We start from the raw sequence: 26688 nt of genomic DNA on the forward strand, positions 1-26688 counted from the left end.
AGTCCCCGAGTTCACTCTTTTCCAATCAGTTTGGGTTCAGGATGAGTGCCAGGAGGGAAGATGTGGGGTTAAGTGAGGTGACAGGCTTGCCTGGGAAGTCGGGGTACCTGTGCCCTCTGGTGGCCTGGGTTCACATTTCCAGAAAAAAGCTCTCTCACTTGGGAAGAGCTGGAACTTGGAGTGGGGGTGGCTGGTTTTGGTATTTGCTGAGGGGGTGAGTACCAGGTCAACACTGACATTACGGCTTATGACTGGCTGACTCTTGCTGAAGTGAGGTCATGGACCCCACTAAGGACTAGGAGTATTCCACCCCCTCACTGGATGAATCTGAGCCCATGGAGGGCAGTGAGCTGCTGACAGGCACTTACCAATTTGAATCCAGGAGGGTCTCATGGATCAGAGAAAGAAAGGGAAAGATCTAGAAAAAGAGACAGTGTTCCTAGTGGTTCAGAGTTGGGTTCAAGTGACTTGGCCATTCTGTGACTCAGGGTCCCATTTGTAAAACGGTGCTCTCAGTAGCACCTGCCTCATAGAGAAGGAGTAAATGAGTTAATAATGTTTGAAGATGCTTAGACCAGAGTTTGATATGAACCAAAGGCCACAAACGTGACTTGTTATATAAGTAAACCTGGAGATGGAGGCAGCCCAAGGTTCCCGGGATGGGGGGTGGGGGGGGTGCCCCACCCTAGCTTGGCTTCAAAATGAGATTCTTTGTCAAGCAGGAACTGGAAGTTCTGGTTGGAAGTGCTGGCTGGGGTGAGAAAGTTGGCCCCACACCCAGGCCTGGAGCAGAGGCCCCGGTGGTGCAAACGCTAAGGGAAGGGGAGACAGAGAAAGACATGGAGAATACACAGAGGTAGAAAAACAAAGTGGATGGGAGAGGGTAGGCAGAGGAAATGCAAGGAGAGACCAAAAAAAAAAAAAAAAAGGCAAGACATTTAAGAGGGAGAAAGATGTGCCTGTGGAGAAACCGGACTCGGGCTTTTGGAGAGAGAGATGCCCAGGAAATTCAGGCCCGTGAATTCTTTCTTTAGAGCTGGATCCGTGTTATTAAGGATGTTGGCCCAGGTCACCATCTTTCTCCCTAGCAACAAGATAACACTTTTCATCCATCGAAACAGCAAAAACTAGAAGTGTCAGTCTTGCCATTTACCTGCTTCTGTGCCCCCATCCTCTGCTTCCTCTCCCATTTCTACAGATGAGCAATCTTCACCCCCTTCTAAGACAGACCCCTACACCTGTGCCAGGTACCCCATCCCCTCTCACCTCCTTGAGGACACTGTTCCAGCCGGCAGTTCTCTGCTCCCTCGCTGGCATCATCAGTTTTTTTCCTTCCCCATTATCATACGAACACACTACAATTTCTCCCATGTTCCATGGAAAAGAATTTTTTTTTTTTTTTCAAAAGCCTTCTCTCAGCCTTCATGCTGTCCTCCCAGTTTTGGCTCCCCTTGACTGCAAGTCTCCAAAACATTGGCTACACCTCTTGTCTGGCATTTCTCTTCTCCTGTTCTCTTGAGCCCACTCCCTGCAGGCTTCCTCCCCTGCTAAACTTTACCAACTGTGCCCCTTTGATGGGCACCAGTGATGTCTGTGTTACTGAAGCCAGTGGCTGGCTCTTTGGGGTTCAGCTTACTTGATGCATTTAATGAGCGGATCACTTCCTGCTCCTTTGAAGTCTTTCCTCGACTTCTGAGACACTACCCTCTCCTGGCCCTTCTCTTAACTCATTGACTGCTTCTCCTTCCGGGCCTGGTGCTATTTATTTCTGTGAACCTCTACATGATCGAGCATCTGGCCCTCTTCTTTTCCTCTGTCTACTCTCACTCCCTTGGTGATCTCATCGTGGCTTTAAATACCATCGACATGTTGACGACTCCCACATTTCATGTCTCCAGCTAGATCTGACTCTTAAATTCCCCACTTCACGTCCGACTGCCTACTCAACAAATTCAGCCTCAAAACCAAGCTCCTGACCTCCACCCCTCTCTCATTCCAGAGGAGCTCCTTTTAGAGTCCCGGTCTTCTCAGTAAAGAGTCTCTTTGCCTGTTCCACCCCTCCGCCCCGACCTCAGTCTTGCCTTTGAATTTCTTTTCTCTCGCGCGCCATGCATCTGTTTTGCTACCAAACCCTGCCCGCTTCAAAACAGATCTGGAATCGAGACCATTTCTCAACACTTCTCATCCTCACCACCCCAGTCCCTCCCAGCCACCCTTATCTCTCACCCGAATTGTCACAACTTTCTTATCTGGTCTCCATGCTTTCACCCCTGTCTGCCTACACTTTGTTTACCACACACAGCTGCCAGCGTGACCCTTTAAAGATGTAAGTCAAGGCAGGTCGCTCCTCTTCTCAACCGCCTGCAGTGCCTCCTGCCTCATTCAGAGTGAAGGTGTCCTCGTGGTGGCCTAGAAGGCTCTGGAACCTCTGCTCCCAACAGTCCTCCGATATCACTTACCCCTTCCTCTTTTCCCGCCCTTCCTATGCCATGCACAATCCCATCTCAGAACCTTAGTAGTTACTGCCTTCCCTGGTGATCCGGTGGTTGAGTATCTGCCTGCCAACGCGGGGGACATGGGTTCGATCCCTGGTCCGGGATGATTCCACATGCCGCGGAGCAACTAAGCCCATGGACCACAATGACTGAAGCCTGTACGCTCTAGAGTCCATTCTGCTGCAATAAGAGAAGCCACTGCAATGAGAAGCCCGCTGGTCACAGCTAGAGAGAGCCCGTGTGCAGCAGTGAAGACCCAGTGCGGCCCAAAATAATAAATAACAGAAAAGAACTTCAGTACTCCCGGAGCCCTCTTCCCCACCAGATGTCTGCCTGACTTCTTCCCTTCTTGCTGTCTTCCATGAAGACTTCCTTCATTGCTGTAGCTGGAGATCCCTGAGATGAGGTCCAGGAATCACTAAGGAGGACTCACAGAGCTCGGAAAAGCTCCTCTACTCAGGATGTTGGTTTATTCCAGCGAGACAGAATGGCGCACGGGGCCAGGTCCAGGGCTGACCAGGCCTCTGCTTCCAACTGCCTTCTCCCGTGGAGTCATATAGACAGACAGTGCTTACGTTGCCCAGCACCAATGTGTGAAAGTACAGAGTACTTTCAGAGTACTCTGAAAGTACGTACAGAGTATGGCCCCCCAGGAGAGGCCCCCTGAGCCTTGGTGTCTCTGTTGCTTTTATTGGGTGTTGGTCACGTGACTATCTGCCTGCACTGCCAGCTTTAGTCTTCAGCTCCTCTGCAGGTCCAGCCCGCCCCCAGACCTCCACCACGAATCACCTTATTAAGATAGACTATCTGACGTGGCCCAAGGCCCTTGGGTAAAGAAAGACACTGTTATTAGGCAGAATACTCCAAGGGCTTACAGGTAATCTTCCAGAGAATGGGCAAGGGCTAAACTTTTCTTTGTAAGGTAAACACCAGTCCTGCTGAATTAACCACTCAGTGCATGACCCACTTGCAATTATAATGTTCCTCCGATATTCTCTGCATTCTCTATCCCCTCACTCTGCCTTGAAAATGAAAGTGTTAGTGGCTCAGTTGTGTGCCAGTCGTTACGATCCCATGGACTGTAGCCCGCCAGGCTCCTCCGTCCGTGGAATTCTCCAGGCAAGAATGCTGGAGTGGGTTGCCATTTCCTTCTCCAGAGGATCTTCTTGATTCAGGGATTGAACCCATGTCTCCCGCATTGCGAGCAGATTCTTAACTCTCTGAGCCACCAGGGAAGCTAACTCTACCTTACTGTGCCTCCTCTGCCTTACTTTTCTCCAAAGCACTTACTCCCATCCGTAATACATATACTTCCCTGGAGGTACTTCCCTGATGGCTCAGACGGTTAAAGCGTCTGCCTGCAAGGCAGGAGACCTGGGTTCAATTCCTGGGTTGGGAAGATCTCCTGGAGAAGGAAATGGCAACCCACTCCAGTACTCTTGCCTGGAAAATCCCATGGACGGAGGAGCCTGGTAGGCTACAGTCCATGAGCTCACAGAGTCAGACACGACTGAGCGACTTCACTTTCACTTTTCACTTTTCATATATATATATATATGTGTATATATATATATATATATATATATATATTTTTTTTTTTTTTTTTTGGCCACTCTGTGAGGTTTGTGGAATCTTACTTCCAGAACCAGGGATGGAACCTGGGCCCTGGCATTGAACGTGCCGAGTCCTAGCCGTTGGACCACCAGGGAGCTCCCAATGTTTCATGTTTTACTTATTTATCTGTCCCTTGTTTGCCCCTCTTCCCGAAGTGAGTTCCCTGAGGGCGACAGTATTGTGTGCTTTGTTCCTAGAGCAGTAACTGGCACCTAATAAGATTCGGTGAATGTTTGCTGGATGAGTGAATGAGCTGCAGGCATTTCTGAGGGTGTGGTGAGATATGAATCCTTCTTATCTGAGCAAAAGCTTGCCAGTACTTGGTGAAATCGATGAAGAGGAAGACTTTTGGTCCAGTGATCCTGCCTCTGTGAGTATTCCAGAGAAGCCTTCTGTAGATATTTAAGGGGCCTGCCCCACGGAGGCCATTACTCTATAGCCTGGGTGTCCATCACTGGGGAACTGGGTCATTAAACGTGGTGGGTGTATACCATGAGTGGTGCTTCTCAAACTGATAAGCATTGAATCCCCTGGATTGAGGGGTGGGGCGGGGCGGGGCGGGGGTGTTGGAGGGGGCGCTGGTGGCTCGGGCAGGGGATCTTGTTATAATGCAGATTCTGGTTCAGTTGGTCTGGGATGGAGTCCAAGACTCCGACTTCGGTTCTTTTCAATATTTATTTACTTTTAGCTGTGCTGGGTCTCCGTTGCTGAGAGGGCTTTTCCCTAGTTGCAGCCGAGTGGGGGCTCCTCTTCGTTTTGGTGCCCGTGCGTCTCATTCCGCTGGCTTCTCTGGTTGCCTAGCATAGGCTCTAGGCACTCGGACTTCAGTGACTGGGGTACATGGGCTTGGTCGCCCTCCAGCATGGGGAATCTTCCCGGACCGGGGATCAGACCTGTGTCCCTTGGATCAGCAGGCGGATTCTTATCCACTGCACCCCCAAGAAAGTCCTGATTCACAATTTTAAAGGTTATGCTGCCTTTACAGTTTTTGTAAAGCATTGACTCTATTCTCCCCGAGCAGTCTTATGAGCTGTTGTAGCCAGGCAGGTCCCAGGCTGCCCCCTCAGCACTCTCTGATCCTGGGTTGTCCCCCACGGCCTAGCAGCTGGACACATGTGGCCACGCAGGCTTCTACTGTATCTGAGTTTTGCAGTGTCCAAGCACAGACCCTCGAGAGGATGGAGATGGAATTGGGAAGGGCTGCCCAGGTGCTTGGGGCTTCCCAGGTGGCACTAGTGGTAAAGAACCTGCCTGCTAAATCAGGAGACAGAAGAGACGTGGGTTGGACCCCTGGATCAGGAAGGTCCCCTGGAGGAGGGCACAGCCACCCACTCCAGTATTCTTGCCTGGGAAATCCCATGGACAGAGGAGCCTGGCAGGCTACAGGCCATGGGGTCGCAAAGAGTCAGACACGACTGAAGTGACTTGGTATGCACACATGTCCAGATGCTCACCGTTACAGACATAACATGACAGACATAAACAGCCTCGAAGCATAGATATCGGCAAGGATAATTAGGAATTGAATTTTGAGTACCGACTTTTCAAAAGTGTACCTTATTTAATTGCAAGTTTCTGTGATTTAATTTTCTGTTATGGCTGTGTTGAGCAACTGGCGCTCCAAATCCCTGAAGATTTGCCAAGAGGCTCTTATGGGCTGGTGTGAGCTGGCTCTGGCGTGCACACAGGGCCTGCCACCCAGCCCAGGTTTAATGACCTTTTTGTTCCTAGCGACTCTCTACCTTTAAATGATGTTTACTGCTTCTTGTCTGGCACCTCCTGGTAGGATGTAAGCTCTGTGATGAGAAGCGTTTACGTTAGTCTGGCTTGTTCGTGGGCCTATTTCCAGTGCCTAGAACCATGCCCAGCGCATAGTAGGTGCCCAGTAAATAGCGGTTCTTGAATGAAAATAAGAAAGAGGATGAGGTTCATAACACAAGGATGTTGTGCAAATTGGAAGCAACACGTTGTGACAACCGATGTGTGCCAAGGAGGCACGTTATCGCAGGCCAACTGGGCTGGTGCCTGTGGGAAAGGAGGGTATTTGGAGTCAGGGGGTGATAAGTAGAAATAAGTAAATAAAATGAGTTCAGGACCTGAACTCAAGGGTGTGATTAACTCAACTCTCCTCACCTAACATCTGATCAGGAAAAAGAGGACCTCTTTATTTGCACCGTGTTTTCCCAGGAAAACAAGGCTGGGCTTTGCCCTGCTTGTCCTGGGCCTCAGCAGGCCCTACTCACAGGACCCCAAGATGAGGCTGGGAGAGGGGTGGTCCTGCTCAGGGGGTCACACTGCAAGGCTGGGGAGTTTTCTTCCACCACACCAGGTATGGTGGATGGCAAGGGGGCGGACCCCCTGGGGGATACTATGCGCCTTGGGACATGGCTCCTGGCTGGCCGTGATCAGACCTCTATGCATGTCTCTGTTGAGTGCGTTAAATGAATGGGTGAATGGAATTTAAGATTGTTAAAAAATTTTCTTTAAGCTTTTTATTTTGTATTGGCATATCGCCGGTTAGGGTCCCTGGTGGCTCTGCGAGTAAAGAATCCACCTGCCAATGCAGGAGACTCGGGTTCAATCCCTGAGTTGGGAAGATTCCCTGGAGGAGAAATGGCAACCCACTCCAGTATTCTTGCCTGGAGAATCCCCTGGACAGAGGAGCCTGGAAGGCTACAGCCCAAAGGATCGCAAAGAATTGGACGTGACTGGGCGGCTAAGCACGTAGTTGTAGCCGATTAACAAACAATGTTGTGATAATTTCAGGTGAACAGCAAAGGGACTCAGCCACACTATATACATGTATTCTTTCTCTCTCAAACTCCCCTCCCATCCAGGCTGCCACATAACATTGAGCAGAGTCCCCTGTGATATACAGTAGGTCCTTGTTGCAGGATTGTTAAAATTTTATTCGTAGCATTTATCTGGTTTTTAGAGACGCTGAGAGCTTTGAAAATTGTCTTCTTCAGAATGTGGTGCCATTCAATGCCTTTGTGTTCATGCTCCTGCTCTGGTGTCTTGGGGTATCCTGGATAACGATGGGGAGGATGTAGGGGTACAGAGAGAACCCCTGAAGGAACTGCTCTGGGAGAGGGGAGTTCTGAGCCAGGGGTCAGGATCAGGATGCTGGGGGTCTGAGGGAGGAGGAGCTGGGGGCTGGGGTCCCTAGGTCTTGAGTGGGAAGGGCAGGGTCTGGGGAGCATGTGGGCAGGTGATGTTCTGTCCCGCCAGCTATGATCCTCTCTGGATGGTTCTCTGGATCCAGGTGTGATATTTGCACAGGTTGGTGTAGACGCCGGGGTAACCAGGCTGGGCACAGCGCTCCATCCCCCAGGACACGAGGCCCTGGAGCTGCCCTCCACACACCAGGGGTCCCCCGGAGTCACCCTGATGGGGAGAGGCAGAGATGGAGACATCCATGGACTGATAGCCAGAGCCCTGGCCGCGGGGAACCCGAGAGGCAAAGATGTGGGCGGTGGGCTGAGACCCCTGGAGATCTCAGCCCCTTGTCCCGTGTGTCTCGTGGGCTCCTCTTCATCTTAGCTCTGCATCTAGAACACCGCATATGTGTTTCCGCACCGCGTGTCTCTGGAGCCATTGCTCAGGGATGGATTAAGACCCCCAGACCCTGAGCACAGCTTTCCAGGGCCCCATATGTAAAGATGGCAGTGACAGCAGCGATTAGAGCTCTGCACTCTTGCCGGGGACGAGCTCATCCCATTCCACCCAGTCCCGCTGACCCCACGGGACAGGAGAGGAAGCCGAAGCCGGAAGGCTAGGTCCATACCCAAGGGTGAGCAGCTAGGAGACCGCCTGGCTGTGACAACCTCTCTTGGTCTCTGGGGGTGGGAGGGGGGCCTCCCCTGATCTTCCTGCTCCTGAGGTCCTCTGGTACCTAAGTCCCAGCCTGGAACAAGCTCCCTCCCCAGGCTTACTCCCTGGGGCTCACCTGACAGGAGTCCTTCCGGCCTTGGGGGACCCCTGCACAGACCATGCCCGGGGTGATGGCGCTAGAGTAGGCCCGCCGACACTCCTGATCCGAGAAGATGTTGATGTCCACGCATTGCAGAGAGTTGGGGTACCTGGCTGGGGGAGGCACTGAGGTGTTAAAATGAGGTCTACTCTCCAATACGACCCAGAAGTCAGGACCTGAGACCCTCCTCCTGCAGACCCAGGAGTCCTGACCCTCAGCCCCTCCTCCATCAGACCCCAGGGTCCAGGCGCCCAGCCCCTCCTCCCACAGACCCAGGGGTCCAGATAGCAGCCCCTCCTCCCTCAGACCCAGGGGTCCAGATCCCAGACCCTTCTCCCTCAGACCCGGGGGTCCAGATGCCAGCCCCTCCTCCCTCAGACCCCAGGGTTCAGGCCCTCAGACCCGGGGGTCCAGACCCTAGCTCCTCCTCCCTCAGACCCAGGGGTCCAGACCCCAGCCCCTCCTCCCTCAGACCCTGGGGTCCAGTCCTTCAGCCCCTCCTCCCACAGACCTGTTGGTCCGGACCCCAGCCCCTCCTCCCTCAGACCCTGGGGTCCAGGCCCCCACCCCGCCTCCCTCAGACCTGGGGGTCCAGACCGCAGCCCCTCCTCCCTCAGACCCGGGGGTCCAGACCCTGGCCCCTCCTCCCACAGACCCAGGAGTCCTGACCCCCAGACCCTCCCGACTCAGACCCAGGGGTCTGGACCTCAGCCCCTCCTCCCTCAGACCCTGGGGTCCAGACCCCAGCCCCTCCTCCAGCAGACCCAGGGGTCCAGACCCCAGCCCCTCCTCCCTCAGACCCTGGGGTCCAGTCCCTCAGCCCCTCCTCCCGCAGACCTGTTGGTCCAGACCCCAGACTCTCCTCCCGCAGACCCAGGAGTCCTGAGCCCCAGACCCTCCCGACTCAGACCCAGGGGTCGGGACCCCAGCCCCTCCTCCCTCAGACCCCGGGGTCCAGACCCCCAGCCCCTCCTCCTCCAGACCCAGGATCCAGGCCCCCAGCCCCTCCTCCCCCAGACCCGGGGGTCCAGACCCCAGCTCCTCCTCCCTCAGACCCGGGGTCCAGACCCCAGTTCCTCCTCCTGCAGACCGAGGGGTCCAGACCCCCGGCCCCGCATTCCCATTGCAAGACCCCTCACCAATAGGACTGGAGGTGGTGCCCCAGCCTGACACAAGGCAGGAGGTGCCGGCGCCGGCGCAGGAGCTGGCCACGGAGATGGGCCGCACCCCCGGCCCCAGCCGGGCGGGCCGCTCCAGCTGCAGCAGCATCAGGTCGTTGTCGTTGGTCCGAGAGTTGTACTGGGGGTGTGGCACCTGACGGACCACGCGCAGCACCTGCTGTGTGGCCTCCGGGATCTTCAGGTTGTGCTTGCCCAGGGCGACTCGAAGGATCCTGGCCCGCGACCCCCAAGGGTAGTGCTCTTCAGGATGCGAGCTGGAGACCCCACCCCACCCTCCAGCCATGCTCCCTCCCCAGGAGTTTTCCTCCAGGTTAACTCTCCCCCTGGGCTTCCCAGGCGGCTCAGCGGTAACGAATCGCCCTGCCACGGCAGGAGACACCAGAGACGCGGGTTCCAGCCCTGGGTCGGGAGGATCCCCTGGAGGAGGGCATGGCAACTCACTCCAGTATTTTTGCCTGGAGAATCCCCATGGACAGAGAGGCCTGGTGGGCTACAGTCCAGGTTCACAAAGAGTTGGACCCTGCTGAGCACACACACAACCCTCCCTCTAACTGCAGGCAGAAGTGTTTCCTGGAATCTTGGACCCTTGCCTCCAGCCTGGACACTCTCTCTGGGCCCAGTCTTATATCTGCCCCTTCCCCTGGTGGGCTGTGGTCTGCCTTCTGAGGTTTGGGGCTTGCTGGCTCTGCCCTAGAGTATGCACCTGGGTCAATACTCTGTGTTCTAAAGTGAGGCTCTGAGCTGTGGCTCTAGGCTCTAAATCAAATTGATCTTCTGGAGTAGGAGCCAGGCAGGCTCTGCAGTTCCAGCCTGGCTTTTGGGCTCTAGACATCCTAAACTTTTGACTCAAAGCTAAAAGTTGCGTTATAGATTAAATCTAGATGCTAGCATACTTTCTAGATACTGGTGTGAGCTCCAGTTTCTAGGTTGAGTTCTGGGTTCTTGATGAAACTCTGGTTTAGGATGTGGGTTGTAGACAGTGGCTTGAGCTCTGTGGTCCAGCTGGACTCAGGGTTCTAAACATCAACCTGCATTCTTGATATTAGGTTGGGCTCTGCTTTAGATCAAATTACAGGTGATAGTCCGGATTCTTGGTTCAAGATTCTGGTCTGAGCCTTTGACCTCAGGTTGGGCTCTAGGTTCTGGAAGGAGCTCCAGACCATGGTCAGAATCCCAGGTTCTAGGTGTTGGTTCCATCCTGGGCTTTATGTTCTTGACTCTGGGGCCTCGGTTCTACACTGAACTTCAGTTTATGGCATTAGATCTGGTTTATGAGCACTGGGTGAGCTTTTGTCTGGACTTTGACTTCTAGTGTGGGGTCCAGGTTTAGGTCTAGAAACTGGGAAGGGCTCTGGGCTCTCTATGAATCTTTAGCTTATGGTCTTCATTCTGGGATGGAGAGAGCAGGTTGAGGTCTGGGTTCTAGGCTGCTCAAAGAAGAGCTATAGACTAGACTCTGGATTAAATGTTGGATCTAGAACAAGCTCCAGGTTCTTTATCCCGTGCTCTGAGCTGCAAGCAGGTTTCCAGATTCATGGCTGGACGGTGGGCTCTGAACCTGACTCTGGATTCCAGGCAGTGTTCTGAGAGGGGGTCCTGAGTGTCTGAAGGTAGCTGTGTCCTGAATTCAACCACCACTCCCAATCTTAGCCTCTGTGTGGAGCTTGGCCTCTGGATGGATGTCACGTTTTGTGTTAGGTTCTAGATTCTGTGCAGGACTCTAAGCTGGTGTATGGGTTCCAGCTGGCTTCCCAGGTGGCTCAGTGGTAAAGAATCCACCTGCCAATGTATGAGACGCAGGTTCGATCCTTGGATCAGGAAGATCTCCTGGAGGAGGAAATGGCAACCCGCTCCAGTATTCTTGCCTAGAAAAATCCCATGGATAGAGCAGCCTGTTGGATCACTGTCCACTGAGACCCGAAGAGTCAGATGTGACTGAATGACTGAGCACATGATCATGGTTTCTAAACAGCTGATCTGCTTTTAGAATCTAAAAGCAGATTCTAGATTTATGGCTGGCTTCCATGTTCTGGGTCTGTGGTTCTAGGCTCTTATCTAGATCCCAAACTAGGATCCAGCTAGTACCCTGGGTTGTACACAGGGCTAGACTCTAGAATTCACTTGGCAGAAGAATTAGGAAGGAACCACTCACAGGCGGGCGCAGTGAGCAGCGGTGATGACCCACTGGTCGGACAGCAGGGACCCTCCACAGAGGAAACGACGCTGGGGGCCTTGCAGGAGGGCCGCCTGCCACGGTTGGGAGCTCCGGATGCATGAGTAGCCACCGATGATCTTCTCATCCCCTTGGTTCTGGGCCACAGCTAGGAGAAGGCAAGGGTGAGCTGGAGTGGGGGAAAGCAGGTAAACAAAAGCTCTCCCACCCTGCCCCTAGCTCTCTAGGATGTCCCCCACAAGTCCTCCCTATGTTGCCTAATCCTTAACCCACTCATCTTTATCTACCCCACCCTGAATGAGATATGCCCAACAGTGCCCCCAGTATTGTCCCGACACAACCCGGGAGTTTTCTGACACCCTCTCACCCCCAGGCACCCGCATAGCATCTATTATGAGGTCTCAGAACCACCTCATCCTCGGCCCTGAGACTACCGCTCCTGACTCTGCTTTCCCATGCATGCTTCCTACGATCACTTAATGCAATATGCCACAGCTCTGCTCAGCAATCCTCCAACACCTTCAGGGAGCCCCCTGTCCCTTCCCCAGACTTCTCACTCTGTGTGTGGTCCCCCAGGATCACACAGGGCCTCCAGGTTACCCCTTTCTCCCTACACCCGCTCTGCATGCCACACCACTGCCCTGCCAGGAGCCCACCACCCCATCATCATTTCTGCCCTCACTTAGTTCTTCCCCAATACAATCAACAGGGCTTCCCAGGTGACTCAGTGGTAGAGACTCTGCCTGCCATTTAGGAGACAAAGGTTCGATCCCTGGGTCGGGAAGATCCCCTGGAGGATGAAATGGCAACCCAGTCTAGTATTCTTGCCTGGGAAATCCCATGGACAGAGGAGCCTGGTGGGCTACAGTCCATGGGGTTGCAAAGAGGTGGACACGACTGAGCGGCTAGAGAGCAACGCAGTCAGCAAGTGTCCCGCTGGTACTTTCTCATAAGACTCGGTCAAGACCTGATTGTTTTGCTCAATTCCTCCCTTGATTTCTCACTATCTCTTGATGTTGTTGTTCAGTTGCTCAGTCGTGTCCAACTCTTCACTATCTCCTACAAGTCTCTGGACCCTGCGATACTCTAACACCTTCACCACTTAGAACTTGGGCCTTCCTCTAGCATGCTCCTCAACCATGGGCCCCAGACTACCCCCCACCCCTTCTTGCCAGGTGAGCATCTCAGGTCCCCAGGGCCCTTCCCCATCTCCCAGTCTCTTCTCAGAGTCCAGCTCCCCGCCCACCCACTGTCTTACCTACAGCCAAGATCTGAAGACCCATCAGCATGAGGAACATTCTGAGAGCTGGTGGCTGGATCCTGGCAAATGCAGAGAGAACGTGAGGGCCAAGGAAGCTGCAAGAGACCTAGAGGTTATAGGCAAGAGAGCCTCTTAGAGACTGAGACCCTTAGGGACACGGGTTGTGGGACAGAATAGAGGCCAGAGACCAGGAGGGCAGGGTCTGGGCCGTGGGTGGGGGGTGGGGCTCCTTGTTGGCTGGGGAGGATGCTGAGAAAGGCTCAGGGCTTGCCTTGATGTCTCCTGTCTGGGGGAGTGGGGGTGGCATCTGGCTTCCTTGTCACTCTCCGAGGCCTTTTATCCCTGGTCTGAGTAGCTGGCCCTGCTCCTTCCTCCACCCTTCTGAGGTTTTTTTTTCCTCTCTTTTTTTTTTTAATTGCCTATTTCCCACTCCAGGATCCCTGTCCCATCTCCTCCCATCTCACCTCTGGCCGGAGATCAGCCACAATTGTTCATGAGAACCTGCCTACCTGGCGGGGGAAGGTGTTATAATCTGGGAGGAACCTAGGGAGGGGGAGACTCTGGGGCAGGGTGGACGGGGTGGGGTGGGGTGGGGTGGGGGGACTCCGGGGAAGGTGCTGGGAAGGTGCTGGGAAGGGCCGGGAGAGGGAGGGACAGAGGCAGAGAGAGAGACAGGCTGCCCCGGCAGCAGAGAGGCAAGGAAATGTGAGAGAAGTAGCAATAGGAAGAGGGAGAGGAATATGGGCCAGAGAGACGTGTGAGAGGTGGAGAGAATTTAGGGAAATGGAGACTAGAGACGGGGAAGGAGGAGGCAGACAGAAAAAGACAAGATGGGTTGGGGTGGGGCGCAGGGACAGGGATTCACGGAGAGATGAGTGTGGGAAGAGTGACAGACAGAGGCAGAGAAACAGAAGGAAGGAGGGGAAGACAGAACAGAAACAGGCAGAGAAAAGGAGAAAAAAGCACACAGAGAGAAAGGAAGCAGAGGCGCCCCACCCTCCAAACACACACGTGAGAGATGGCAGCAGAGACGACGGGAGGAGACCCAGAGAGGACAAGGAGGGACGCAAAGACCCCGAGGAGAGTCCAGGCGGAGCCGGGGGAGAGGGAGCAGGGGCACTTGAGAGAAAGGGGAGACGGGGAGGCAGAGAGGAGAGATGACGGCCACAGAGGGGTGGGGCTGGGAGCTGCAGGAGGTGCCGGGGGCACCAAGGTTCTGGGTGTCCTGTCTCCCACACGTTCTCATTCTGTGGTTTTCGCTGTCCTGAAAGGTGGGGGAGCAGGGGCCCCAGCAAGGAGTCGGGGAGGGAGGATCAGGGCAAAACGGGTGCCCCCCAATTCAGGCTCTGCAGAGAGGTCAGGGAGAGTGGGATAGAAGGACCCAGAGAGAAGGGGGAAGGGACCCAGAGAGAGTGGGGACAGAGACCCAGGGAGAGCAGGAGAGACAGAGTGATGAGATGGGGGATGAGCCTGGGGACCCATCCTAACTGTTGGGCAGGGCCCTGCCACCCTCAGCTCCTCCCCCAGGCTCTTAAATTCCCTAATGACTGCAGTTTGTCTCAGGGCAGTCAGTTGGGTCTGGACCACCTCAGGGTGACTCAGGAGGTCAGCTGTCTGCACTCTCCCCACTGCCCCCCAGCGCCCCCTCTCCCGGGGGTCTGGCTCCCAAACCACTTTCCTCCCCTTTCCACCTGGACTGCTGCTCCCCCACCCCCTTGCAGAGGCACTCAGCGCCCCCTTTCAACTGTTTTCCCTTCAACTGGCTTTGCAGAGAGGCCACACTGCTTCAGGCTGAAAACCTTGGTTCAGGCCCTGGTAGACCAGAAGGGTGAAATGCACAAATAGAAGCCCTTCTGCCGAGAAAGAATTCTCTGTGGACAAGGCGGGGGTGGGGAGGGGTGGGGAGGGGTGCTGTGGAACAGGCAGCTGCTCTGTGAGGGCTCAGATGCTATAGTTCGTTTTATTTTTGTTTTGGCATGCAGAATCGTAGTTCCTCGACCAGGGATTGAACCCCTGTCCCTCCCTGCCTCGAGAGCATGGAGGTTTTTTGTTTATAATTTATTTTAATTTTTAAAATTTTAATTTCACTGAATGTTTTACATTCCATTTTATAATTTATTTTTAATTGGAGGATAATTGCTTTACAGCATGTTAGTTTCTGCCTGTATAACAACGTGAGTCAGCCTTATGTATAAGTATATCCCCTCTCTCCTGAGCTTCCCTCCCGCCCGCGTCCCACCCCTCTAGGTCATCGCAGAGCACTGAGCTGAGCTCTCTGTGCTATAAAGCAGCTTCCCACTAGCTAGTTTACACGCGTGCTCAGTCGTGTCTGACTCCTGGTGGCCCCATGGACTGTAGCTCACCAGGCTCCTTTGTCCTCAGCATTCTCCAGGCAAGAATACTGGAGTGGGTTGCTGTGCCCTCCTTCAGGGAATCTTCCCAACCCAGGGATCGGACCCCTGTCCCCAGCACTGGCAGGTGGATTCCTCATTGCTGTACTGCCAGGGAGGTCCCAGAGGGTTGTAACTTGAAGGACTCACAGGGATCCCCTGCTGAGCTGGAAGATAAAGCCGAGATCTCTTCCTAGAAAGAATACTCGGCTAAAGCAGAAGGTCTCAGTGAAACCCAGGGAGCCCAGGAAAAAAGTGCCGGGGATGTGGCCACAAACAGGGCTCCGTTAACTGGGTTACCCCTCACCTGTCCCAGCCCCTAGATACCTCAACGTCACTGCCAGGTTATTCATTCCCTTCCAGCCACACTCCATTCTTGGCTGCCTTGCTCCAACTCCACCCATTATGGAGGTCCTCAAAAAATATTTGATGACTGAATGACTGGACACACGGCCACAGTCCTTGCCTCCTGGGAGCTCACAGTCTGGCAGGAAAGGTCAAAGAGGCAACGGGAAACAGTCTGGTGTGATGTGTGTTCTGATTGGATGGCGGGGACTATTGAAGGTTCTGATGAAGCCCCAGGAGTAGGGAAAGGGCTCCCAGAGGGTGGGCTTTCAAGTCGGCACTGCGGATGAGTAGGAGTTCACCAGGGGGATGGACAGAGTGAAGAGAGCAACTCTGAGTAGAGCTCTTCAGATGGGAGGGCAGTGCAAAGCTCAGAGTGCTAGAGGGAGAAGTGATCCCCCAGTGATTCTGAGCAGGGGAGAGAAGAGCCCTTAGGGTCCTCACTGCAGACCTGGGCTGCCTCTTAGGGGAGCTGTCATGTTGGAGACAGCAGTGGGGTGTCGCTAGCACCGATGGAAGGTGCTGGAAACCAGAGCACTGTCCCATTCACGTGGAGAGACTGAATAGAGTGAAAAGACCCGGGGCGTCTGCTCAAGACCCCATGGAAGATCCTCAGCTTAGGGGGCGAAGGGCCAAGAAGGAGAAATGAAAGAGCTAAGAAGGAAACCAGGAGAGGATGGCATCAGGGAAGCTGAGATGAATTTTAAGAAGAGAGTGGCACGAGGGTTGGACCCAGCGAGGTGGCCACTGGGACTGGGAACTTGTTTTGTTTCTTGTTTTTTCTTTTGGCCTTGTGTCATGTGGCATCTTACTTCCCCGGCCAGGGATCGAACCCGGGTGCCCTGCACTGCAAGGTAGATTCTAACCACTGGACCACCAGGAAAGTCATTACATCACCAAGTGTACAGTCCAGTGGCAGAAATACTTCCACTCGGCTGTGCAACCATTACCATCATCTGTCTCCAAAACCTTTCCATCTCCTCTGACGGCATGTCTGTCCCCATGAAAACAGCAGCTTCCCAACCTCCCTGCCCCAGGCCCTGGTAGACTCCATTCTACTTTCTGTCTCTGTGAATTCGACACATTTCAGTGAGCACAATGTCTTCAAGGTTCACGTGACATGCTGTAATGCATCAGAATTTCCTTGCTTTCTAATAATCTGGTTATTTTCTTTTTGGCAGTGCTGGGTCTTCATTGCTGCACGCAGGCTTTCTCTCGTTGCGGCGAGTGGGGGCTCCTCTCTTGTTGTGGCGAGTGGGGGCTCTTCTCTAGTTTTGGCGAGTGGGCCTCTCACTGTGGTGGTTTCTCTTGTTGCAGAGCATGGGCTCAGGGGTTGTGGTGCATGGGCTTAGCTGCTCTGTGGTGTGTGGAATCTTCCCGGACCAGGGATCGAACCCGTGTCGCCTGCACTGGCAGGTGGATCCTTAACCACTGGACCACCCGGGAAGTCTTCCTTTCTCTTTCTTTTCTCCTTCCTTTCAAAGGCTGGATCATACATCTTTGTATGGATGGGGCACATTTTGTGTGTCCTATTTTTTAAGAGTTATTTTGGGCACAGGCTAGACATTTTAGGGACGAGTGTTTGTATTTGTTGGCCGTGCTGGGTCTTTGCTGCGGTGCCTGGGCTTCTCACTGTGGTGGCTTCTCTCGCTGTGGAGCACAGGCTCTAGGCACGTGGGCTCAGTGGTGGCAGTTCCCACGGTCCACAGCACAGGCTCAGCAGTTGTGGCACGGGCTTAGTTTCTCCGTGTCATGTGGGATTTCCTGGTGGTCCAGTGGTTAAGAATCCACCTTGCAATGCAGGGGATACTGGCTCGATCCCTGGTCCGGGAAGATCCCAGGTAACTTTCTTAATGTGGGCTAGATTCTTTCATTCCTCCTTCCCTGCCCCCGCCTTCCTATCTCCCTTTCTTCCTCTCCCTCCTTCCCTTCAACAAGTATTTCTTGAGTACCTATTATACATCAGTCACGGTTCTAAGTGCTGGAAAGTGGGAAGTGTGTTCAACTCTTTGCGACCCCAGGAACTATACAGTCCATGGAATTCTCCAGGCCAGAATACTGGAGTGGGTAGCCTTTCCCTTCTCCAGGGGATCTTCCCAACCCAGGGATCGAACCCAGGTCTCCCACATTTGCGGGCGGATTCTTTAACAGCTGAACCACAAGGGAAGCCCAAGAATGGAGTGGGTAGCCCATCCCTTCTCCAGTGGATCTTCCCGACCCAGGGATCGAACCGGGGTCCCCTGCATTGCACGCGAATTCTTTACCAGCTGAGCTATCAGGGAAGCCTTCTGAGCGCTGAGGATATGGCAGTAAACAAAGCAGACAGACATCTCTGCCTCACTGATACTTAAACCCTGGAAGCAAAAGAAAGTTAAATATAATATATAATATCACAAGTCATGAGTCCTAAGAAGAAGAAAGCAGGGAGGGGACTTCCCTGGTAGTCTAGTGGTTAAGACTTCACCACTATCTGTAGGGGGCATGGGTTCGATCCCTGATCAGGGAAGAGCTAAGATCCCACATGCCACACAGGCAAAAAACAAAACCAGAAAACAGAAACAATATTGTAACAAATTCAATAAAGACTTAAAAAAGGGTCCACATCAAAAAAGAAAATTCTTAAAAAGAGAAAGCAGGGAGGAGGTCAGGGGGAAGGCGCTCTTTGAGCAAAGACCTACAGGTTGGAGGGACATGGGGTGGGGGGGCGCTGGGGGTGATGGCCGCACCTGCAAAGGTTCTGGGGTGCAAGGGGGTCTGATGTGCCTCGGGACCAGCGAGGAGGCCAGCGTAGCTGGAGAAGCTGAGCCAGGGGAGAGAAGAAAGGGGATGAGTGCAGTGAAGTCGTGGAAAGTCCACCTTCGCTGGGCGAGGTACTCTCCTGAGCCGGTTTCACAGCCAGACGAAGGAGGCTGGGGGAGTGGGGAGTGGCCCGTCCAAGGTCAATCGGCGGGTAAGCGCCGGAGGACGGGCGGCGCACTGGGCTCCCCGACCCTCTGAACCCTCTCTATTGTCTCCGTGATTTGAGCGTCAGTTTCATCTGAACCCTTACTTGTGTGTCCAACGCCGTTTTAACGCATGTTTCGTCAATTACCTCGCCGAACCCTTCCCACGGCCTCATGAGAAAGGTGCTCTTATTATCCTCCGCGCGCAGGTGGGGAAGGGGAGTCGCCCGACCACGGTTACGCAAAGTGGTGCCGTCGTCCAAACCCGGACGGCGGGCTCTTCCCCACCGCAGGGAGCCGGATGCCTGAGAACACAGGGGCGGAGGGTGAGCCGCCCCGGCGGGGGATTAGCTCCAGACAGAAGGAAGGAAGCCTCTCCCATTGTTGGGGAAGGAAGCAGGAAGGGGTGGGGGTCAGGTGGCCGGGACGCTAGGGCCAGCTCATCCCGTCTCCAGGGGGCACGAGCTTGGGGAGGTAAGGGTGGCGGGTAGCTTCCCCAGGTGAGGTTGACGACCAGGAATTTAACAGCGGCCTCTTCTGAGCAGCTGAATGGTTCTTGTTCGTTTGCCTCCAGCAAAGAGCAGGCGCGTGCAGGGCTGGGTGATTGGGAGGAGGGATGCTGAGAGCGGGGAGATTAAGGCAGTGGAGGGCCAGAGGGCGGGGGGCCGTTAAGAGGGCGGACTGTGAGTGTACAGGAGGTGCAGAGAGAAGGGGCTCGGTTGGTGGAGCTGCCGGAGTGTCTTGGAGGTGGACAAACAGGTCCGGCAGAGCTCTGGAAGCATGGGAGGGAGGCTGTGGTCAGGGAGTGGGATGTGGGATTTTGTGGGGTTTTAGAGGTGGAGCTCCTCTGGATGCAGATAGAGGCTAGGGCGTGACCTTGGGAATAAATGGCGGGGCAGGTAGACTCTGGCCGCCTCCAGGGACTGTGAAACCCCGCGGGCGGGGTGGGGGGCCCTGTCTCCAGGAGGCTCCTGACTCCCTGTCAGCAAATGCCTGTCTTGACCTCCACTTATAACTACAAATCTGGCGGGTTGTCTAGGACTTTGCCCGCGTTATCACCTTTAATTCTTGCAGGAGCTGTATGAAGTTGGGGTTAGGGCTAGTCTTAGGATGATGTGAGAGATGAGGAAACCGGGTTCTCAGACAGAAGTCCCTTGTGCAAATGGCGTTAGCTGGGGTCAGAATTTGGGTCATCTGGCTGTTAAACGCTCTGACATTCAGTCTCCAAATCTGTCTCCATGCCTCCATGGGCAAGGAGTTCTCAGCTGCATCCTTATCTCCTGGTACAGCCCCAAAGAGTGCCTGGTCTGGAATGTGCAAATCGACCTTGGGACTTCCCTGGTGGTCCAGTGGTTAGGACTTAACTCTTTGATTTCAGGGGGAGTGGGTTTGATCCTGGGTCAGGGAACTAAGATCTTGTTCAGTCACCAAGTCGTGTCCCACTCTTTGTGACCCCATGGACTGCAGCCCGTCAGGTCTCCCTGTCCTTCCCCAGCTCCCGGAGTTTACTCAAACTCATGTCCATTGGGTCTGTGATACCATCCAACCATCTCATCCTCTGCCGCTCCCTTTTCCTCCTGCCCTCAATCTTTCCAGCATCAGGGTCTTTTCCAATGAGTTGCCTCTTCGAATCAGGTGGCCAAAGTATTGGAGCTTCAGCATCAATCCGTCTAAGATCTGCACACTGCCAAACAGACAAACGAGCCTGTCCCTCACCTTTGCCTTCTGTCCCCCATCAGCTCTTGGTTGACAGTTTCTCTAGTGCCATCCAAGCTCCACATCTCACTTCTCCCCTGCACCAGCCCTAGCGGTGCATAGAATCACTCCCATTCTACAGATGAGGAAACTGAGAGAAAAGAAGGTCAATTGCCCAACAAGCAAGAGGTGGAGCTGGGACTTGAACCCCAGCCTGTCTGGCTCCATAGCCCTCTGCTCCTGACCTCACGTGTCCCTAGAATTACCCAAAGTCTCTCTGGATAATCCCTTAGATGGCTCTGAGTCAGCACCTGTATCTGCTACGTGCCAGGCCACTTCTGCGTGCACGCCTGGGCGCCCCTGATGCTCCATCAACAACCAGCGAGCGTCTCTGCCCCGCCTCCCTCTCCCGTCTCCATCATCAAGCACTTGTTTCCCTCTGTAGGTGACGACACCACCCTCTCCCTAGTTGCTTCCGTCAAAAGCTGGGAGTGGTCCTTGATCCCGGCACTCCCACTTCCCACTTTGGCAATTCCTGTCACCTTAGCACCAAAACAGACATCAAACCCACCCACTGACTTCCTCTCACTCACCCTCATCCAGGCTGCCCTTATCTCTCACCTGGACAGGTTCCGTAGGCTCCAAACTCGTCTCCCTGCTTCCAAATTTGAACCCCGTTTCCACCTCCCCCCCACGCCCACCCCACACTAAGTCCATTCTCCACTTGGCAGGCAGTGTGTTCTTAAAATATAAAACGGTATCATGTTAGAATCTGCTTAAAACCCATCTGTGATTTCCCGCTGCAGTTATAATAAAACCTCCACACTTCCAAGGCACTCTGTTGTCTGGCTTTCTGTCCATCTCTCCAGCCTCACCATTCTACCATGCACTGTGCCTCAGGCCCCCCTGGGCTTCTTTGATTTTCCTGACATGGTAGGGGGCCCCCCACCTCACTGCCTGGCTTTGCTGTTCCCTCCACCTGGGACACACTTCCCATCACTCTGCCCACGGTCACTTTCTCTGGAGCTGACGTTCCCTTCTGGTTTCGGTCTCAGCCCCTTGCTGGTTTCCTGTCCTCATTTTCATCTGTGATGGCCTTCTGTGTTTGCTGCCTTGTTTATTGTTGCTCTTGTTTTCTTCTCGATGGCTTTTATCACCGTCCGATGTCCCTCATCTTTTATTCTTCCTTCTCTGTGTAGTCGGTCTCCCACAGTTTGAGTGCCCCCTCTGACAGGGAAGGGGGGTTTGCCTGCTTTCTCTGTTTCTTTTTCCTGGCACGTAGTATGTGTTCAGCAAACTTTTATGGACTGAAGGAACATTTCTCTCATTCAAACCAAGGCTTCATGAAGGCAGGGACCCTGTCTAACATGTTCACCGCTGAATTCTTAGAGCCCACTCTGGCCCCTGGCATGTGAAAACAGGCTGGATGAGATTAAGGGTATTGAGAGACTTCTCCCCAGAATCTCTGCACCTGATGCCTCTACATCTTCAGACCTGACAGTAGTCTCCAGTTACACAGCCCTGGGAGAGCATACACAGTGGGGAAGATGGGGAAGCCCATCTTTCTGAGGTTGGGCCCCATCCTTGCAGGAAAGAATGCTTCTGACTCCAGGTGGTGGTACCTTAGGGCATGGGGATTTCTGGCTCATCAACTTGGGTCCTTTCCCAGACATTCAATAAGTATAAAGGACCCCTTGTGTTTATGTAGGAACTGCCTTCTCCAAGGTCTTCCCTGGTAGGCTAGCTGGTAAAGAATCTGCCTGCCCTGCAGGAGACCCAGTTTCATTCCTGGGTTGGGAAGATCCTCTGAAGAAGGGTTAGGCTATCCAGTCCAGTATTCTTGGGCTTCCCTGGTGGCTCAGACTGTAGGGAATCCACCTGCAGTGTGGGAGACCTGGGTTTGATCCCTGGGTTGGGAAGATCCCCTGGAGGAGGGCACGGCAACCCACTTCGGTATTCCTGCCTGGAGAATCCCATGGACGGAGGAGCCTGGTGGGCTACAGTGCGTGGGGTGGTAACACACAGCACAGGCTTCTCCAAGGCCATAGATCTCGGAAGAGCCCTGCTTCATGGTGACTCGCGCTTCTTGCCTCAGCAGCACTGTGCCCCGCCCTCCATGCTGACCACGGCTTTCCCTCTCAGCCGGACTCTCCTGTGATCACCACTGCCATCTGCCTAAGTGGCAAACATCTTTATTTCTGTTTAGGAGAAGCTTCTCTTTTATTTACTGTTTTTTTTTTTTTTTTTTTTTTTGAGGGGTGGTGTGCATGGAGCGGTTATGCAGGAGCTCTTACACTTATAAAACAACACCTTAGACTTGAGCAGGACTTCCAGGCTTCTGACATCGCCCTCATATCTCTTCCCACCGTTTCCACCTCCTTATGGTTTTGGCTTCTTCCTGGCCTCCTTGCTTTTAAGTATCTTCCTTCCCCACAGTCCTCCTAGAGGCAGCCACAGAAGGCTTAAAAAAAATTTTTTTTTTTTTAGGTTTTGGCCCTGGCCTGAGGCATGTGGGATCCTGGCTCCTCCACCAGGGAATGAACCTGTGCCCCTCTGCCTAGGAAGCACCAAGTCTTAACCCACAGGAGCAGCAGGGAAGTCCCCAGAAGGGTCTTTTTGACACTCTTTTTGAACAAGCCTTGTCAGCTCTAAGCCCTTCTGCCTTGTGCAATGGCATTCTGACCCTAGGGAGTAGGGGGTCGCCGCCCACCCCCACCGGCCCTTCCCGGGTCGTCCGGCACCAGAAGCAGCCATTCTTGCGCCGGGCTCAGGGGTTCACGGTGCGCCCTGGCCTGCAGGCCTTTCCCCCGGCTGTTTTCTCCGCCACAGGTGCAGTCGTCCCCCTCCCACCCTGTTCCCGCGCTCATTCTTACTCATCTGGATCCTGGTTTAAACACTACCTCTTTCAGAAAGCATTCCGCGACGCCCCACGCTGAGTTAGCCGCCCCACCTCAGGGCTCCCCTGGGCCCTTACTGATCTCCGCCTCGACACCGATCCCTCTGGGTCTTGATTTGCCAGAGTTGGTGCACACTGCCTCCCCATCAGACAGGGAGCCCGTTGAGGGAAGGGACTGGGGCCGATTCAGCTGTATCCCCACGAACCCCCTGCAGGGCCCGGCTCCTGCGAGGCGCCTGGGCAGATGTTTGTCTCCTGAATAAAGGATGATCCTTGTCACTCTTCTGTTCCCAAATCTCCGTGGCTCCCTGCGACCTGGCCCCTCCTTCATCTCTCCTCCGCTCACTTGCCTCCACCACTCCCCTGCTCCCTCGGAGCTTTTTTTTTTTTGGGGGGGGGGTGCATACAATTTTATATAAAGATACATAGAGATATATTCATACCTATATCTAGATATATTCATACCTATCTATACCTATATCCATTAGATCCATTATATCTATATATCCATTATATCTATGTATGTTTATAGAAATAGTCAGAGATCTAAAAATGGTTCCATTTATATAAAATGCTTAAAACAGTAACTATCATGTAGTAAGTAGTCAGTACTGTTGTTGCTGTTCTATTATCAATATCATGTATACACATAGATATATCAACCATCAGTTCAGTTCAGTTGCTCAGTCGTGTCTGACTCTTTGTGACCCCATGAACTGCAGCACGCCAGGCCTCCCTGTCCATCACCAACTCCCGGAGTTTACCCAATCTCATGTCGAGTCGGTGGTGCCCTCCAACCATCTCATCCTCTGTCTTCCCCTCCTCCTCCTGCCCTCAGTCTTTCCCTTGGAGACTGCACGCGCGGTTTCACAGCCAGCAGAGGTCTTCCCTGTCCACCCTACTTAAATGTTTGACATGACTGATCGATCAATTTATCACCATCTGAAATACTACATATTCTACTGATTTTTTCTTTTTGGGCCTCTCCCGTGAGGGCAGGCTTTTGTTTTGTTCATTGCTGTCACAAATTGAGTGGTCTATAAATATTTACAGGATGAATGAATGGATGGACAGACACGTGAGTCTTCAGGTCATGGCATTTTTCCAGTGTTCATATAGGACCTTTAGGTTTCTGCCAGACTGTTTCTCTCACCCTTGGATCCAGGCTGGCTGGGGCCAGAGGGACCGGTGCGTGTGTGCGTGTGTGTGCGCGCGCGTGTGTGTGTGTGTGTGTGTGTGTGTGTGTGTCGGGGAGGGGGCAGGCGGGGAGAGGGAGGAGGAGACTGCGGAGTTCACCAAGGCTGCGGGAAGGAAACAGATTTGCTCTAAGGGGCCGGCCACCTATGCACGGTGTGGTCACAGTGACCTCTTGTGGCTGGAGCTGAGAACAGCGTCTTCCTCAGCTCCTAGAGGCCCTCTGGTCCCATTGGCGACAGAACTGTGGTTGAGTCTCAATGGAGATGGACTGTAAGCGTAACATACACACAGGATTTTGAATCCTTAGTATATAAAAAAAAAGGTTAAAGGTTAAATTTCTCAAGGTTTAGGGATTAGATTTGATAGAGTGCCTGAAGAACTACAGATGGAGGTTCGTGACATTGTACAGGAGGCAGGGATCAAGACCATCCCCAAGAAAAAGAAACGTAAAAAGGCAAAATGGCTGTCAGAGGAGGCCTTACAAATAGCTGTGAAGAGCTAAAGGCACAGGAGAAAAGGAAAGATATACCCATTTGAGTGCAGAGTTCCAAAGAACAGCAAGGAAGAGATAAGAAAGCCTTCCTCAGTGATCAATGCAAAGAAATAGAGGAAAACAATAGAATGGGAAAGACTAGAGAGCTCTTCAAGAAAATTGGAGATACCAAGGAAACATTTCATGCAAAGATGGGCACAATAAAGGACAGAATAGTGTGGACCTAACAGAAACAGAGGATATTAAGAAGAGGTGGCAAGAATACACAGAAGAACTATACAGAAAAGCTCTTCATGACCAAGATAATCATGATGATGTGATCACTCACCTAGAGCCAGACATCCTGGAATGCGAAGTCAAGTGGGCCTTAGGAACTATCGCTATGAACAGAGCTAGCGGACGTGATGCAATTCCAGTAGAGCTATTGCAAATCTTGTGAAAGTGCTGCACTCAATATGTCAGCAAATTTGGAAAACTCAACAGTGGCCACAGGACTGGAAAAGGTCAGTTTTCATTCAAATCCCAAAGAAAGGCAATACCAAAGAATGCTCAAACTACCGCACAATTGCACTCATCTCACACGCTAGTAAAGTAATGCTCAAAATTATCCAAGTCAGGCTTCAACAGTATGTGAACTGTGAACCTCCAGATATCAAGCTGGATTTAGAAAAGGCAGAGGAACCAGAGATGAAATTGCCAACATCTGTTGGATCATCGAAAAAGCAAGAGAATTCCAGAAAAACATTTACTTCTGCTTTATTGACTATGCCAAAGCCTTTGACTATGTGGATCACAGTAAACTGTGGAAAATTCTGAAAGAGATGGCAATACCAGACCACCTGATCTACCTCCTGAGAAACCTGTATGCAGGTCAGGAAGCAACAGTTAGAACTGGACACGGAACAACAGACTGGTTCCAAATAGGAAAAGGCTGTATATTGTAACCCTGCTTAGTTAACTTATATGCAGAGTACATCATGAAAAATGCTGGGCTGGATGAAGCAAAAGCTGGAATCAAGATTGCTGGGAGAAATATCAATAACCTCAGATATGCAGATGACACAGCCTTTTATGGCAGAAAGCGAAGAAGAACTAAAGAGCCTCTTGATGAAAGTGAAAGAGGAGAGTGAAAAAGTTGGTTTAAAACTCAACATTGAGAAAACTAAGATCATGGCATATGGTCCTGTCAGGAAGCATTTAACAGGAGGCTTCCTGTGTGCTATTTTGGATCTGTCAGGAATTCTCTGTTCCTTATTAATTCCTGAATATTCAGGAATTAAGAGGAGAAGCAAGCCTCTCCCTGGGGCTGAGGAATCCAGGCATTTCCTTCATTAGTTTTTCTATATGGTGATAAGTACCCTCTTCCTTTTTATAAACCATATGGTAAAAGTATTATTCACAACTCTCTCTCTAATATGGATCGCCTATGTTTTCTAAGTCTGGAATTTTAACCTTTATCTTTGCTGAGAATAACTACAGTATATATGCCCACACCATGTTGATGAAAACACCTTTGCTCCATCAGAGCTTTGGTCCCCACGTCTTGCTTTCTCTCTCTCTCAGGCTATTTCTTTGGAGCGCAGAGGCTCTCTGAGTTCACTTTCCTGCCTGGGCTTCTAAGACCCTCTTGAGAAGGTGCCCTGTGGCTTCAGCCCATCGAGGGCGGGGGGGGGGGGGGGGCGTGGGGGGGGGTGGGGCCTGAGGCACCTGTGAACAGAGCAAGCCCCGTGCAGGGGCTTTATTGGCTTTCTGCGTAAACCAAGGAATACCAGCCTCTTTCTCTCTCCCTTACTTTCTTATCAGTCAACTCCGGACCACCAGGTTCTGGTCCATTAAAGTGGTGGTCCCATCACTTTATGGTAAATAGATGGGGAAACAGTGGCAGACTTTATTTTTGGGGGCTCCAAAGTCACTGCAGATGGTAACTGCAGCCATGAAATTAAAAGACACTTGCTCCTTGGAAGAAAAGTTATGACCCACCTAGACAGCATATTAAAAAGCAGAGACACTCCTTTGCCAACAAAGGTCCATCT

General features: G+C 52.8%; 1 protein-coding gene across 1 annotated transcript; it reads right to left on the bottom strand.

Annotated features, from left to right (window-relative positions):
* Window positions 1-6982: 6982 nt before the first annotated feature.
* Window positions 6983-12790, bottom strand: KLK14 (kallikrein related peptidase 14). The gene is made up of 5 exons (XM_069551397.1): window positions 12695-12790; window positions 11416-11584; window positions 9222-9475; window positions 8059-8195; window positions 6983-7496 (listed from the first exon to the last, which is right to left on the bottom strand). Exons 1-5 carry the CDS (start codon window positions 12732-12734, stop codon window positions 7341-7343), a joined length of 756 nt encoding a protein of 251 aa, XP_069407498.1. The 5' UTR covers window positions 12735-12790; the 3' UTR covers window positions 6983-7340.
* Between the last annotated feature and the right edge of the window lie 13898 nt (window positions 12791-26688).

This window comes from Ovis canadensis, chromosome 14, assembly GCF_042477335.2.
Source record: "Ovis canadensis isolate MfBH-ARS-UI-01 breed Bighorn chromosome 14, ARS-UI_OviCan_v2, whole genome shotgun sequence".
Lineage (NCBI taxonomy): Eukaryota > Metazoa > Chordata > Mammalia > Artiodactyla > Bovidae > Ovis > Ovis canadensis.

What these genes read in the sequence shown, in the direction of transcription:
- KLK14 (XM_069551397.1), bottom strand. Translation starts at nt 12,734, where the DNA reads ATGTTCCTCATGCTGATGGGTCTTCAGATCTTGGCTGTAG. An exon ending in CACCACCTCCAGTCCTATTG is followed by an intron (nt 8,196 to 9,221) that starts GTGAGGGGTCTT and finishes TGCCTCCCCCAG; the next exon opens with CCAGGTACCCCAACTCTCTG. An exon ending in GCCGGAAGGACTCCTGTCAG is followed by an intron (nt 7,497 to 8,058) that starts GTGAGCCCCAGG and finishes TCTCCCCATCAG; the next exon opens with GGTGACTCCGGGGGACCCCT.